Here is a 15,500-nt window from a genome sequence, read left to right as displayed (position 1 = left end):
TCTCAGCTCCACCCCCTCCTCCCCCTCCTCCCCCTCCCGTCAGTGCTCCGTCCAAAGCCACGGCCCCACAAACTTGAACGCGCATCCTGCACTGCAGTAGAAGTCAGCAGGGCAGAGGAGAGCCGAGTAAAATAACAAATCCCCCTGAAGCAAACAAATAATTACCTGTCCAACAGAAAGACAGCAACCTCAGCATCACTTTTCAGGCCCTTCAGCTCCCTCAGTTGTCTCCACCGTTCAAAAGTTGCACAGATGTTGACGTCTGTTTTGTCCTCTCACTTTATCCAAAGCCTTTTTCGTCCCAGCCTTTTCTGCCTCTGACTTTCTTTTCTCAGCCTGTTTAGCGGGGCAAGCCGTTACTAGTAACACTGGAAGTGGTACTTTTGACTGCATTTTCTCTGCCATTGTTCAGCAAACTCCTGCTAACTCGGTATTTCTGCTGAGGAGTGTGCTGAATATTTCCAGCAACGATGACACGTGATGAGTGTACACAGGGAGGAGGGAGGGAGGGACGGAGGGGGGCTCGGGCAGGACGAGACATGAAGGCATCTGATTGATTCTTTCCATTCGCACCGAATGGCAGGGATTGGTCAGAGTTTTTACAGGCCTGCAGCTGCCACAGAGGTCTGATTTTTTTTTATTCCTTTTTCTGAACACATTATGTATTGACTGCACTCAGGATGGAAAGACCATTTCACCCAGTATAACAAGAAGTGTTTCTGAACAGGATTACCAACTATAATTTTAAATGAAAAGGTTTGAGATTATTATTGTGACAAGCCTAAATTTAAAAAAAATGAATATATTGTTTAACACAATACTTGATGAATGAATTGATTTTGTGTCTAGATTGAAGAGCGTATGCTGCTCTGTGAGGAGGTCGCAGACAGCTGGAGGGACGTTGAGGAGCAGAAGGCAGATCTGGAGGTTCAGCTGAGAGAGACAGAGCAGCAACTTCAGAACCTCATCAGAAGACCTGCGGAGCTGGAGCCCAAGATTGCACAGAACCAGCTGGACAAAGCACAGGTCTGTGTTTGTATGCTAATGATCAATGATCAGTGTTTTTTTGTTTTATTATTTTATCCTACAACAACACTGTTTTGTTGTAAAATTTGTACAAGTAGTTAGACTCAAACTCAAGTTCAGTGTGACAGTGAAAATCCATTATCTTTGTTACAGGAATTCCTTCTGCAGATTAGGGAGAGACAGTCTGAGGTAACCCATTTAAATGAAGCTGTTGGTAGGCTGACAGATGGACAGGTCTCTCCTGCCCTGGAGGAGATAAGAAGACTGAGGAGAAGCTGGATGGACCTGGGCCAGCGGGCAGAGGAGCTGGAGTCTCAGCGGGGGGAGGACATGCAGCGAAGCGGGGAGTACCAGGAGATTGTTGTTGCTGTGGAGGAACTCTTCCACCAAGTTTCCAGGGAATGGGACTACCTCGCCAGGTATCAAGCTTTTCTGTGGAGGCTGTGATGTTTCATTTTTGTGTAAAATTTTACACATAGTGAACATTAATTTCCAAAAAAAATGTACTAAGTTATTGACAAGGCTCTATATACAGTATTTACTATAGATACACTAATTTCCTCTGGTGTTACTATCATTGCTCTCTCTTTATTTCAGCCAATACAATTACTGTATATCTTTTATTACTATACTACTGTATAGACCTGATTTTCTTCATCCTGCACCTGTGTGTACCCAGGGCTGACACAGAGAGTACAAGTGAGCATCTAGAGGCTTTGAGGAAGCTCTCCAGTGACCTAGAGGAGCAAAGAGCAACCCTAGAAGACCTCAGAGACCAGAAACAAGCTATCCTCCCTCGACTTAGCCTGCTAGACAAGGAGCTGGTCAAGCAACAGGTAGAGCTCCATTCTCGTAGTTCTTCAGCTGCAACTTAAGTGGGAAACCTTTGATATAGCACATAAGTATTGGGTCTAGTTTTATATGGTGTTCTGCTTTTCACTAGGTTGGTCATCTAGAGCAGCGCTGGGCTCAGCTTGAAACCCTTATTCAACAGAAGATCCAGGACTCTGCACAGACACTAGAGGATCTTGCTCGTGTTGAAACCCAGCTGAGGGATGCCCGGGAGTGGGTGGAGGAGCAACGGCCTGCTTTTACCTCTGCGCTGAAAACCAGCCCACCCCCTGATCTGGCCCAGAGTTTCTTGTTTGACCACCTGAGTGTGTGTGTGGAGCTGGAGGCCCGTCAGCAGCTGCTGGGTCAGGCAGTGAGCGAGGCACAGGCTGTGGCTTCCAGACTGGGGCTGAGTGAGAAGAGATTCCTGCAGGAGCTCGTTGAACAAGCCCAGACTGAAGTGGAGACTCTGGGGGCTCGGGTAGCCCAAAGGAGGAAGTACCTCAGCAAGGTAAACAGCTGGATTTTTGTATTGGATGCAAGTAGAATTTTAATGATGTCCTAAAGGACCTAACTTTCTTCTGATAGTCTGGTGGTAACAAGAAACCAGGTGATCCAAAAAACTGACTGTCAGATAACCACATGTTGTTACCATAGACTGCATACAATAATGAACGTAGCCACTGTAACATCACCTATTGGTTTGTTGACTCCCGTTTTGAAGCTAGTTTAGTATTTTGAAGAAGTGACCATTTGAAAGAGAGGGTGGAACTAGCCCTAACACTAGCTGCTAGCTTGGTTAGAACATTGCATTTAAGGTTAGCTGTGATAATACTAATGCTAAATTTTACTATTGAAAATGGCTTAAAATCATTATAACAAAATGTAGTTACCAGAAAAGCTGAACACCCAACTCCTTCGAGGGTCTTTTAGTACAACCAATTTTTATACATCATTTCTAGGCGACCAAAATGTAAAATGTAAATAAATAAATGTAAATACAATTAGCTTTCATGAACTGAAAACACAATGAAATAGCTACAGCTACACCTACTGTATTATCTGTGAATCTGGGGTTACGCCTTGCTTATGTTAAGTAACCAATGTTGTCGTTGTAGTAGCGACATGTAAACAGATGTCACCTACCTGTCATTAAACCAGCCACACCACTGATTATGCATAACTTTAAGCTTTACTAAAAACTAAATGGGTGAGCTATATTGAAAGATCAAAACCATCTTTGTAGTAGACTCAAACATGTTTATTTCTGCTATAAAGTCTGGCATTTTAACATGGGGGTCCATGAGGATTGACTCACTTTTGGAGCCAGCCTGAAGTGGCCAATGGCGGGACTGCAAGTTTTTGGCACTTCTGCATTGGCTCCATTTTTTCAGCCCTGTGGGTTGCCATTTGGTTGCTATCATCATCATTCTTTATTTGTCACATGAAATTTATACATAGTGCAACTCCAGTGAAATATGAACCCATCAGCTCATTTGAGTTGTGCACTATGATTTAGTCCTTTTTCGTCTTCTTACATCATTGGCTCGAGCTTCATAATGGTCCATGATTCCAGATGGTTCTGGTAATCCATGGTTTCTGGTTTGTAAAAAAAGCTACATCTTTTTAAGCTGTTAAACCTTCATTAGAAAATAAATGTCTGTTCTTCCTTTCAAGGCCTTTACAGAGAGAACACAGTTCCTTCAAGGCCTGGGGAGAGCACTGTCTTGGGTACAGCAACAGGAGAGGAGGGCTTTGATAGATGACCACATAGCACTTCTCCCTGAGGACCTAGCCAAACAGGTTGCTGCTTGTCGGGGTGTCCAGAGTGGTTTACGAGCATACCAGAGAGAGCTGGCATCTCTCTGGGTACAAGGGCGAGAGCTAGAGAGAGATGCCAGTGACAAAGAAAGAGCAGAAACACTGGCCAGACTGGAGAATCTGCAGTCAGTGTTTGAAACCGCCCTCCAGAGGACGACACAGCGTCTCACAGACTTAGAGAAAGCCTTGACCTCCAGGAAGTACTTCCAGGTTGACCTGGATAAGACTTGCCACTGGTTGAGACGAGCAGACACCATCACCTTCCCTGAGATCAATCTAAGCAACATTGACGATAGCTCGGAGTTGCAAACACAATTGTCTAATTTTCAGAATGTCCTAGAACAAGCTTCAGAGTACGAGAACCTTCTTCTCATTGTCCAAAGAATAGGGCAGGAGATCCTCCCCACTCTGAACGAGATTGATCATTGCTACCTAGATGAGAGGCTCAATGCCCTGCCTCAGCAGTACAACGCCATCCTAGCTCTAGCCAAAGAGAAAAAAGACAGAGTCCAACAAATAATCTTAGAGCGAAAAGAGTTCAGCACTTTCTTTGATATCACTCGTAATGCACTGGAGGAGCTTCAGGAGCAGTTTGACAATCTGGAGAAGCAGACTATCAGTATTAGAGATGAGGAGCTTGCTCGTCTAATTAATGAATACAGAAGTATTAATGAAAGTTTATTCCATATTAGCCCTGCTGTGAGAGAACTGCATGGCAAAAATGAGGGGTTTCTCAGTAGGGGTCAGCAATACAGAGCGGAGGAGACACAGCAGCTGGTCGATCTCCACAACACGCTGAAAAAGACAAACGATCAGAAAATTAAGCACTTGGATGATTGCTTGAAAACACTGGTTGAACACAACAGAGTATCTGCCAAGTTGGACTCAGAGTTTAAGTCTGTGAAAGAGAAACTGGTCAGACTGAAGTCAGACGCAGAAATCGGTGCCATGGATAGAATCACAAGCCTTTATTTACTGCTTGAGAGTCTGGACTGTGTGAGCTCTCAAGTTGAAGAATGTAACCAACAAACTAAGGGCCTTGGCCTGAAGTTTGATCCTGCTGCCTTTCAGGAAACTACACTGCAGCTTGAATCATTGCAGTCTTTACGGTGTGAAGTAAAATGTTGTGTTGATGAAAATGAAAAGAAGGTGACAAAGAATGAAGATTTCACAAAAGAGACTGTGAAAATGTTGGAATGGCTGCGGACTATCAAGGTCAAATTGGAAGAGCCGTTGGCCCTGTCAGAGGTCAAAATCGAGAGGGTGTATGAAGAAGTGCGGAAACTGAAGATCGTGGAAGAGGAAGTGAAAAGTAGATTTAGGATAGGGGATGCTTTGGGGGGCAGAGAGAAGCAAAGGTATTGTAGTAGAAAAAAACCTGTTCCTGCCCACATAGAAGAGAAACTACAGGAGATGGCAAAGCTGGGAGCTGAAGTACAACAAGGAATTAGCAAAAAACAGGTATGTGTACATTATAATTCAGAAATAACACTCATGGAGACATTTTCTATTGCTTTATGTTTCTAATTGATATAAATCTGATCAATTACCGCCTTAGCCGATATAGTCAATATCCTGAACTCCTCATGAATCTATTCCATCATTTATTGGCTGGAACCTACTAAATATTATTTTTCCATCTCCTGTCTGCCCATACCATCAATATTAATAGGCACAGGGAAGCTGAAATATTTAAAGGACAGTTCAAGAGATTCCATGAAGTTTGAATAAGTACTTACGTTATTATTAATGTATAACTGTTGTGGGGATTTAATGTGTTAAAGTACCATATCCCAAAGATTCTATTATGTTGAATAATAAGTAATAGTTACAATGAAATGGCAGAGCTATCTTAAATCAATAGAGTTTTGCAGAGAAAATGTGCAAATAATAGGCATTTGATTTCCCACTGAGGAGAATTTTGACCTTTGCCATTTTGAGAGAAAGCTTTTTAAAAACCTGGATTCCAAAATGAGGTGTACAATGTACTGAAACTTGAAGGAAAGCTCTGGAACAGGACAATTTTATACATGTGCAGACATAGTGTAGTCTACTATTTTTACTGACAGCACCAGTGTTGGGGTTTAACGAGTAAAAAAGGAATGCATTACTGTAATCACATTACATTCAGAAGGTGGCTTACGTACAGTTACTAATCCAACAATAATATCGTTATTTGCGTTAAATAAGTTCCTCAGTTACAGTCTATGCATAATGGGCAGATAGAAATAAATCATAAAACGTGGCGACAACAGCGACACTGTTTAGTTTTCCTTTTTAGTCTGTCATAATTCAGTGGCCATATTTCATTTTATTTGTTTATATATATATATAATTTGATGTAATTAATGTTTGTACTACGAAGTGTTAGGAAGGCCAGTCTCTTTTACATTTTTTTATATATTGATCGAAGTTTTGTTTTAAGGCAGTTATAGCCTACTGCCAGTGCCACCTTGATTCGCTGAGGCACGCAGTGAGGCCTTTTTCTTGCCATGTCAATATGTATTAGGCAATGTCATTACAGTACAGTAATGTAGTTAGAAGTGTAATAAACGTTAAATAAAGTAATGATTTCTTTTTGTGAGACTAAGGAGTGATGTATAATACGTATTTATTTTTGAGTATTTACCCCAACACAGGACAGGATCATGCTTGTTGTAATGATAAAGGCATGCATTCCTAACTTAATCTGTGTGGAGAAATTCACGTAGAAATCACCAAAAGTTAATGAAATCACCTTCTGCGTCTTCTAGCTGGCTGTGGATCAAACCCTTTCCCTGGTCCAGAGGCACCACTTATCTCTGCAGTCTATGCAGAAATGTCTGGACTCTGCTGCTGCTGTGCTCCAGAGGGCCAGCTTGGGGGTGGATCTAGAGAACCAGACAGATTGTGCGCAGGACCTGGAAGACATTTCAGCCCAGGAAAAGAACTTCACAGCTGGTTTAGAGGAGCTGAGGACTTTGGATCCTTTGCTGGAAGATTTTATGGAAGCAGGAGCAATGGGCGAACTTCGAAAAAAAGTTGAGGCACTGTTGCTGAGAAACACAGAAGTCAAACAGAACCTGGATACTTACAGAGATGTGCTTCAGAGGTGTGTAGTAATGTTAATGGGGAGCCAGGTAATATATGTATACACAGCTGGCATGTGCAGGCTGTATGATGCATATTTTAATAGTAAATCCCCCTCAGTAGTAATCTGTAATTTGTATAATGTTTTCAGTTGTGCAGCGTTATGGACCTCCTTCCAACATGAGAAAGAGATGCTAGTTGAACAGATGAATGACGCAGAGGGCAAGATGGCCATGTTCACTACAGCTAAAGCTGTCAGCATCCAGCAGGCAGAGGAAAAGTGTCAGAGATACAAGGTGGGACACTTTTGTACAGTCTAAAAAAAGAGATACTGTAGAAAAAGATTATCTGACGTTTGTATAAATCGTCTAGCTTGCATGTGCAGTCCCAGGTGGCTGTTATATTAAATTCCAACATTTGTTCTTGTCATGGCAGCAGATGCACATTAATATTTAAACAGTTGAGGGTTTGTGCATTATTCCTTGTTCTCTCGTGCGCCTGCATAGTTGTTTCTTTTAGGGGAAAATATTACTTTCCCATAGTATAAATGTTTCAGAAGACTGCATTCATGAAATATCTTGCGTGTATCTGTCTTAATCTTTTGGCTGTAGTCTCTGGTGGCTCACATCGACCTGCTAGAGTTGCCTCTGAATGCTTTGAAAGAGAATGCAACAGAGTTAGAGCAGATCATCTCGGAGTCCAGCAAAGCTGTCACCAGCCACTCAGTGTCGTCACTGTGGCAGCGGTGGACCCGGCTGCGCAGTGTGGCCCGAGCCCAGGAGAGAGCACTGGAGGACACTGCGAGGGAGTGGAGGAACTTCACTGACAAGGTTAGAGCAGCAGTTGTGTTAAACTTTCTTGTTGTCCATCATTTTTACAAAGACTTAAAAATTACACCATAATCTAATTTTACCTGTCATTTTAAATTTCATTTTTTTAATGACAATAAGACATATTTAATAGCTAATTAATATGCACATGCCACCACCTGAGCAGGGGTGTGGATTGCCCCGAGTGTTTCTAATGTGTCAAACTTAAGATTTCTCCATTATTCCTAAAAGAAATGCAGTCAATATTTAGTTAAGGCAACCTCTGAATCTCCTGTACACTTGTTGGTGATTTTGTTCATGGCTTGCTGTGTGAGTGTGTGCTCTGCATGCTCAAGTGCATACTGTATGTGTCATGAATGTACTTCATTAATGCCCATGTACAGTGTAAAACCAACCATCAGTGTGCCTACAGGCCCCAGAAGCTGTTTATACTCACATGACACTTAGAGTAAGTCTAGAAAATTGTTCATGCTTCTACAGATTTAGGTCAAACGCAGCAACTACTGAATACCAGTTGGTGTGCCGTGATGTAACTCCAGGCTTCAAGCCAGTTGTTTGCTCCTGCCAAAACACTGTGTCATGAAGCATTTTCCCGCCTTTCGACCTCTTTCAAGTGTGATCGCTGTTAGCTCACAACAGTTCCCACAAAGCACTGCTCCTTAAAGGGAAATTAGGTCAAACTGTAAGGAATGGTGGTCACTTCCTCATATGTGGCATTTTCCTGTTGTCCGCTGTTTTTCTATGGCCCCTTTGTTCAACTGGACATGACGTCATTCTCTGCACTTGAGTTTCTACACTCTTGTTTTCTGCCTTCGACTATCACAGGGAGTATTGTATACTGTAGATAGAACTTTAAAAGATACTTTGTGAAATGAAATAATGTCACAGGTGGGGTCACACTTCAACATACGTTTACCTAATTATTTGAAACTTTGGCCACGTTTAGTACGAACATCTGACATTGTAAAAATATATATATGACAGAAAATAAGGAAAAGCACAATAGGTCCCCTTTAAATTCAACATTGTTTTCATCCATGTTTACCAGCTTTAATCTACTCACAGTAAATTTAAAATCTGAACTTGAATCTTTGCACTTCACCCAGATGGAGAAGGTGCGCTCAGTGTCCCAAGACCTCCACAGCCGTGTCCCAGACAGCACAGTTGAAAAGGCTGCCACCAGGGCGGCGCTCCAGAGCCTCCTGGAGTACCATGACTCGTTCAGCCAGGAGGTGGAGAGGGAGCAGTCCATCCTGGCCCTGCTGGGGCAACACACACGCAGCCTCAGAGGAGAGGAGGAGGAGGCGATGGAGAAAAAGACAGAGAATGGACATGAGGAGACACCTTGCCTTCAAGAGATCAGAAGCATGCAGGAGCAATATGACAGGTGAGTGAGCCAGTGCTGTGGCTGTCGCAGCTGACCAAAAACAAGATTAAATCTTGTATAACACAATTTGGAGAACAATGGTTAGTATTGTTGCCTCACAGCAAGAGAGTTCCTGGTTCAAATCAAGGGTGGGGGAGCCCTTCTGTGTGGAGTTTGCATGTTCACCCATGTCAGCATGGTTTTCTCCGGGGTCTTCGGCTTCCTCCCACAGTCCAAAGACATGCAGGTTAATCCTCTAAATTGTCTGTAGGTGTGAATGTGAGCATGAATGGTTGTCTGTCTATGTGTGAGCCCTGTGATAGTCTGATGACCTGTCCAGGGTGTACCCTGCCTCTTGCCCAGGGTCAGCTGGGATAGGCTCCAACCCCCTCATGACCCCTAACAGGATAAGCAGTTATGGAAAATGAATGAATGAACAAGAAATTTTGTCAGAGAACATACACGTTTAAAACATAATCTGATTCCGCTTGACTTTTACTGAGGTAGGTGGATATTCAAATTGTTTTGCAGCCCATCACACTAAAGAACTCTCACTTGGGATTTCAAGCCCCTCTGTGTTGAATCTTTTACTATATCATTTGTCATTTTTATTCTAGAAATCTATTGGTGCTTGCTTCAGATATGTATCATTCACTTTGATAACAAAAAGCTTTCTTTTTCTTTGTGGTTTATTTATTTCCATGCAAGTTACCTATTATTTAGTAAAAGCAGGGACCAAAAAATAAAATGAATATCTAAATTAAATTTACTTAATGTCTTATCTAGCCTCGTGTTGCGGGTACGAGCCAGCAGGGCTCAGGTACACCAGGAGTTGAGGGAGAGAGAGGAGGTTGAGAAGGAGCTGGGCTTGGTCAAAGGATGGATCCAAGATACTCGTGGCTTACTGCTGAGTCCCACTGCAGACCTGGATTCACTGCTGCAAGAGCTAGAGGTAGGCCACTACACACAGCGATATTTTGGTTTAGTTTCTCTAACTTGTTTAGACATAAAAACAGCATCATGTCCTAACAGTCTATCACGTGATGTTGTCTGTGTTGTAGACTGCACATGGTGAGGTCATCAGCAGGCGCCAGAGTGTGGAGCGCATGACAGAGCTGCAGCAGTCCAAGTACCAGGACCTCCAGGCTGGTCTGCCCTCTGAGCTCAGCATGCAGCTGGCTGAGGTGGCTCTGGCTCTGGGCTCCGCTGAAGACCAGGTGACCTCTCCTGGCTACAGTTTAACATTTTATGAAATGTTGCAATTTCATTAACTCATTAGGACTGTCAAATGGCTGTTTAGTAGGTTTATTGTGTTAAGAACACTCTTAAATGTAAAAAAACCCCAAACAAACCTGTAGAAGTGATCATATGACTGTATGTACCAGTGTAAAGCTAGCACTCACTTGTATGAGTTCTACAGTGCAGTCTCATGTACGACTACTTCCCTGCAGCAGGGCTCTTAGTGTGTCCAGAGAGTACACTCTGAATTATCCTTTATCATTTAGCATTGTTAAAGGCTTATGTTTTGACAGCACAGTTAAATATTTGTATTTCTGCCATCTGCTTCAGGTCCAGGCGAGAGAAAGGGAGGTGCAGCAGACCAGAGATGTCAAAGAAGACTTCAGCTTCAGACTCCAGGACATCGAGGCGAAGCTGAAGACCATCGCTCTGAAATTGGAAGACAAGGGTGTCGACCTGGAGGAGGCCAAAGAAGAGACCAAAGTAATCAACCAGACAGATTGACTAATTAACAAGCAATTAACCCCTGTTAAATTGGCTATTCATTTTGCAGATGTTGAGGTTAATGAGTGTGTGAGAGTTGGAATGGCATGAACTGAATTCTGCCTTCAACAGTGACCCACTTCTGAGAGAAGTATCCCAGATGGGAGTCTGAGCCCCTTCCCTCCTGTTCTCTTTCTTGTCGCCCCAACTTTTTTCTTCTCTCACTCCTCTGCCCATCTGTAGATCCTTAAGGCCTCAAGAGTGTGTAAAGGAGTAGTTTTTCATTTTTGAACTACTCCTACCAGCACGTCTGAAGTTAACTGATAGATCACTGCTCTCCTGTAAAACCATAGCTTGGTTTTGTACAAATGAAACAAGATATAAAGTGGTAAATTTGGAGCTTTATAGGTGCTGGTAGGTTGATGGGGAATAGTTCATTTTCAGTATATATTTCACTTAGAAGTGAGCCCAGCGTGAGTAAGCGTGCTTTTTCATCATGCTAACTTATGCTTCCTTGCATCCTCTTTCCTCCCATGACCCGTAAATTGTCCCCCCTCCACCTTCAGGATCTTTCAATCCCTTAAACATAGGTGTCAAAGGGGGGTCTGTGGCCTAATGTGTATTAATATAAGGGTCCTTGACACGAAAAAGGTTAAGACCACTGATGTAGAATGGGATTTTTTTTAGCACAAACAGACAAAGATAGCGACCTGGGATGGAGGGTTTACTGAAGTTCACTTTTTAGTTTTAACACATGCGTAAACTCTCTTTGTTCTTTTATCTTTCTCCACTTCTTACTTCTTCTCCTCTGTTACAGGCTCTTTGTGAAGAGTGTGACTGCTGTGGTCGCTCTCTGGCGGAGTTAGGAGTAGCGGTGCAGGAGTTTGGGGAGCAGAACCCTCTGCTGTGTAAGCAGCTGGGCGATGCTGTGGCCAAACTGACAGAGGTGCAGCAACACACCACGCAGCAGGTCCAGGACAGAGCCAGCAGACTGAAAAAGGTGAGATATCCATATTAAGTTCAGTTTCCAATATTATTCAAGTTCCCAATATTGCTTTCATGATCAAACAACAAATCTTTTATATAGTTATCAGACTATAGTGGCCAGTATCAGGTGATTCTATTTGATATGGTATTATTTCTTCTGTATTAATTCCTCTGGTCTTGGTCTGTCTCTTGTGAGCAGGCGGAGAGGCAGGTGGAGGAATATCAGGGTATGAAGGCATTCATTTTGGGCTGGACAGAAAAGGCAGAAGCTCTGGTCACTGGTGGCATTATCTGGGGCTCTGCGTCCCAGCTGCAGGAGCAAATTCGAGCATACCAGGTGAGTCTTAATGAGTTACACAGCAGGTAGCAGGAATGACTTTAAGATGTCTGAAAAAAATGGGCTCTGAAATCCCAGGACCCAAATCAGGGCAGCTGTGGCTCAGGAGGTAGAGCGAGGGTTCAGTCCTTAGCTCCTCCAGTCTGCATGTCAAAGTATCCTTGGGCAAGATACTGAATGCCTAGTTGCAGTGCGTGTGAATGTTTAAAACTGAGTAGCAGATGGCACCTTATATGGTAGCCCCAGCCACCAGTGTATGAATGTGTGTGTGAGTAGAAGTGCAAGTCCATTTATTAAATATTAGTCTTTATTTTTGTGAAAAATATAATTAGACATTTATTTTTCCACAAAAGTAAATACTAATATGTCCTGTATTAAAATCTGAAGACACCCCACAAATTAACAGCTAATTAGCTTCACACACTTGTTTGATTTCTCAGTGACATGTTATGTACTGTACACTGAGTTGGCCGGCCGGCCTTAATTAGTGTAATTGCACGTACAAAAGGCTCCTCTCTCTGACTTGCAATTTATGTTCCTATGGTGACAGGCATTGCTGCGGGAGTGTCGGGGTCTCCATGGCGACTTGGAGGCCATGGGGGAGAGGGAGGTGCAGCTGGGGGAGGTGTTGCAGACAGAGGGGTGGATCCAGCAGGTGAAACACCTCAGCAGACGCACAGAGGAGCTGCAGCAAACTGCCAAGACTCGCCTCCAGAGTCTGCAGGATGCAGCAAAGGTAAACAACATTCACTGTGAGGCAACCATTACGGGAATAAGACATCAATAATACTTCACCTCTAAATAGTTTTAGGGCTCTCTGATCAAATCATCTTCATTAGGAAATGCAGACAATTGAATTTCCTAAATCCAAACATTTGGTACACATCCCTTTGGACTGAGTCAAATACACCAGAGCTACAACCCAACAGTGCCCCCTTATGGTCATTCATCTTGCATTACACCATCATAATGGAATGCACTGTTTTAGCTTTTGCAGCAGTAATCTGTTAAACTAATCTGATTGCCATACAGCTGGGGCCCAGATGACAGTCTGTTGCTGATTGTTGCTAATAACACTGGGTGTTTGGAAATTTTGTTGACAATTCCTCCAGTGAGTTCGGATTTTTTTCTTCTGGGTCTACAGTAGACATAGCACAATCCTTATTTGTAGCGATGGGTTATTTAATTTCCTCTCACATGAAATTCATCTTGGTCAATCAGAATTTACAAATGAAGAGTTTTGTTTTAAAGAGATGCCAACCTTTTTATTTATGGCTCAAACTGAATTGAAAAAACTCTTCCTCTGTGTGTCAGCAGGTCCTTAAAAAGTCCTAAAATGTCTTAAATTTGATTTTATATGCATTAGGCCTTTAAAGTCATTGAATAGTCTTAAAAGGGATTTTATCTAAGTTTATTCATCCATCTTTTAATTTATTTTGCTCAAAATGAGTCAAACTCTTCGGCGTGAAAAGCCACATTTCTGCTGTTACAAATCTTTAAACCCACCAGCCTCATACTGTCTTTTTACTTTATACTTGCACTTACCTATTGGCAATGGGTAAATTAAACTTACTCCTTGTAAACATCATATTCGTACATAAAACCTACCACTGCGCAGAACCATATATACAACTTACCTTTTTACTTACCTCTAATACTTTAATAAGAAAAGGATGATTTGTCCCAAATTCTTCAATTTGGTTGAAAATTATCTTGAAAGGGTGTTAAAAAGCATTACATTTAAGTGTCTGATATGTGTAGACACCCTGTATAAGCTACATTATATGTATATGATATATATACAGTATAAATTGTTCCTACTCTTGTGTGTGCTTTTCTTTGATTTGTTTTATCTGTCTGTTTATCTTTCAGGACATGTTGCGTTTGGAGGCAGAGGTGAAGATCCTCCATGCTGCTGTAGACCAGATCCAGATCACACTTGCGTCCCCCGACCTCAACAGGCTCAGCCTCAGGGAACAGCTCACACAGAGACAGGTGAATACACACATTTAAGATGCTTCGTTTAAAATCAACATTTTAAGTGACCGTTCACCCCAAATCAAAAATACACATTTTTGTTCTTATCTGTAGTACTGTTTATCAGTGTAAGTTGTTTTGGTTTGAGTTGCCAAGTGGTGTAGATATTGGCCACAGAGATAGCTGCCTTCTCTCCAATGTAATACAACTAGATGGTGGTGCTCAAAGTGCCAACAAATACATTTGGAAAACAGCAATGTCTCTTTCCAGAAATCATGACCCAGTTACTAAAGATAATCTGCAGAACTTGTTATGAGCAGTTTCATGTCGAAAGTATTTTCTGTCTATCAAACTACACCCACCATCTCTCTATATGACTGTGCAAAAAGAAGTGTGCATCCACTGCTAGCGCACCTCGCACCACTGAGCTTGCTAATGTTACAGCTCAGCGGAGGAGGATGGCATTAATGTTTACATCTTGTGCTGTCACAAGCACAAGCCTCTCGCCCATGAATAGATGCACACTTCCTTCTGTGCAGTGCTACGGTTGGTGGGAGTAGTTCAATAGAAAGAAAATAGTTACTATGTGAAACTGCTAACAAGGTCTGTGGATTATTATGAGCTAGTGGGTCATGATTTCTGGAAAGAGACATTGACGTTGAGTATTTTAAATGTTTTTTTTTTTGTTTTTTTGGCACTTTGAGCACCATAAGCCATCTAGTTCCATTATACTGGAGAGAAGGCAGACATCTCTACAGCTGATATCTCCAACACTCACAACTCACACTTGCAGTATGAAATCCCCACACAATTTGCATCCGTCAACCTGCAGGAAAAAATAAATATAACCATTCTGAAAACACAGTGTTACTTTATCACACACCATACATTTCCTCCTTCCTCTCTAACGTCCTTTTCATTCCTTCATAAGCGTCTGTTGGTGGAAATGGAGGGCTTCAAGCAGCAGGTGGCGGCAGTACAGCAGTGTCAGAGCGCCCTCCGGCTACCAGAGGAGGTAGTTGCCAGCCTGCCTATCTGCCGCACAGCTCAGACTCTGCAGCAGGAGGCCAGCCAACTGCAGCATACCACCATCCAGCAGTGCAACATCCTGCAGGTATTGTGCAGTCCTCATGTTGCTGTTGGTCAGCTGCCACATATTATGTATTATGTAATGTATTATTTTACCAATCAATGTGATGAAAGCCCTACCCCCGAGAGTGTTTGTTTGGTGACCTTGTCTTTATTAGTTTTTTCTCACCAAAACGCCAAAATTTTCTGTCACCGTAGAACCAAAAATCGTCATGGCTCAAAGCATTTGAGGTGTCTAGTTGGTCATTGTTGCCCTGTCAGAAGAGTAATATAGTTATACATTGACTCGTCACTTGCCTCCCTAAAGGCTGCAGTGTCGAAACAGGCCGCCTCAGGAATGCGTGTGTTTTTGTTGAGCCCCCATCAGCCCAGTATTATCCTCCAGTCCTTTGGTTCTGGGCCGATTTTGCTTTTAAGCTCATTGTAGCAAAGATTAGCCTTTAGA

The 15,500-nt window shown here is 42.6% G+C and overlaps 1 protein-coding gene across 5 annotated transcripts in view; it reads left to right on the top strand.

The window, feature by feature from the left end:
- syne1a (spectrin repeat containing, nuclear envelope 1a) overlaps positions 1 to 15,500 on the top strand; it is a 181,486-nt gene that overhangs the window by 109,526 nt on the left and 56,460 nt on the right. For all 5 annotated transcript variants that reach the window (XM_033649057.2, XM_078173825.1, XM_078173827.1 and 2 more), the window contains 17 exons: positions 850 to 1,026; positions 1,180 to 1,445; positions 1,706 to 1,862; positions 1,970 to 2,368; positions 3,535 to 5,139; positions 6,432 to 6,769; positions 6,899 to 7,043; positions 7,359 to 7,577; positions 8,684 to 8,964; positions 9,730 to 9,895; positions 10,005 to 10,160; positions 10,513 to 10,665; positions 11,483 to 11,665; positions 11,852 to 11,989; positions 12,540 to 12,725; positions 13,862 to 13,984; positions 14,898 to 15,080. In XM_033649057.2, the coding sequence (XP_033504948.2) occupies positions 850 to 1,026; positions 1,180 to 1,445; positions 1,706 to 1,862; positions 1,970 to 2,368; positions 3,535 to 5,139; positions 6,432 to 6,769; positions 6,899 to 7,043; positions 7,359 to 7,577; positions 8,684 to 8,964; positions 9,730 to 9,895; positions 10,005 to 10,160; positions 10,513 to 10,665; positions 11,483 to 11,665; positions 11,852 to 11,989; positions 12,540 to 12,725; positions 13,862 to 13,984; positions 14,898 to 15,080 (4,875 nt within the window). The remainder of the gene's footprint in view (positions 1 to 849; positions 1,027 to 1,179; positions 1,446 to 1,705; positions 1,863 to 1,969; positions 2,369 to 3,534; positions 5,140 to 6,431; positions 6,770 to 6,898; positions 7,044 to 7,358; positions 7,578 to 8,683; positions 8,965 to 9,729; positions 9,896 to 10,004; positions 10,161 to 10,512; positions 10,666 to 11,482; positions 11,666 to 11,851; positions 11,990 to 12,539; positions 12,726 to 13,861; positions 13,985 to 14,897; positions 15,081 to 15,500) is intronic.

This window comes from Epinephelus lanceolatus, chromosome 13 (assembly GCF_041903045.1).
Source record: "Epinephelus lanceolatus isolate andai-2023 chromosome 13, ASM4190304v1, whole genome shotgun sequence".
NCBI classification, from domain to species: domain Eukaryota; kingdom Metazoa; phylum Chordata; class Actinopteri; order Perciformes; family Serranidae; genus Epinephelus; species Epinephelus lanceolatus.
This window is presented reverse-complemented; position numbering and strand designations above follow the sequence as displayed.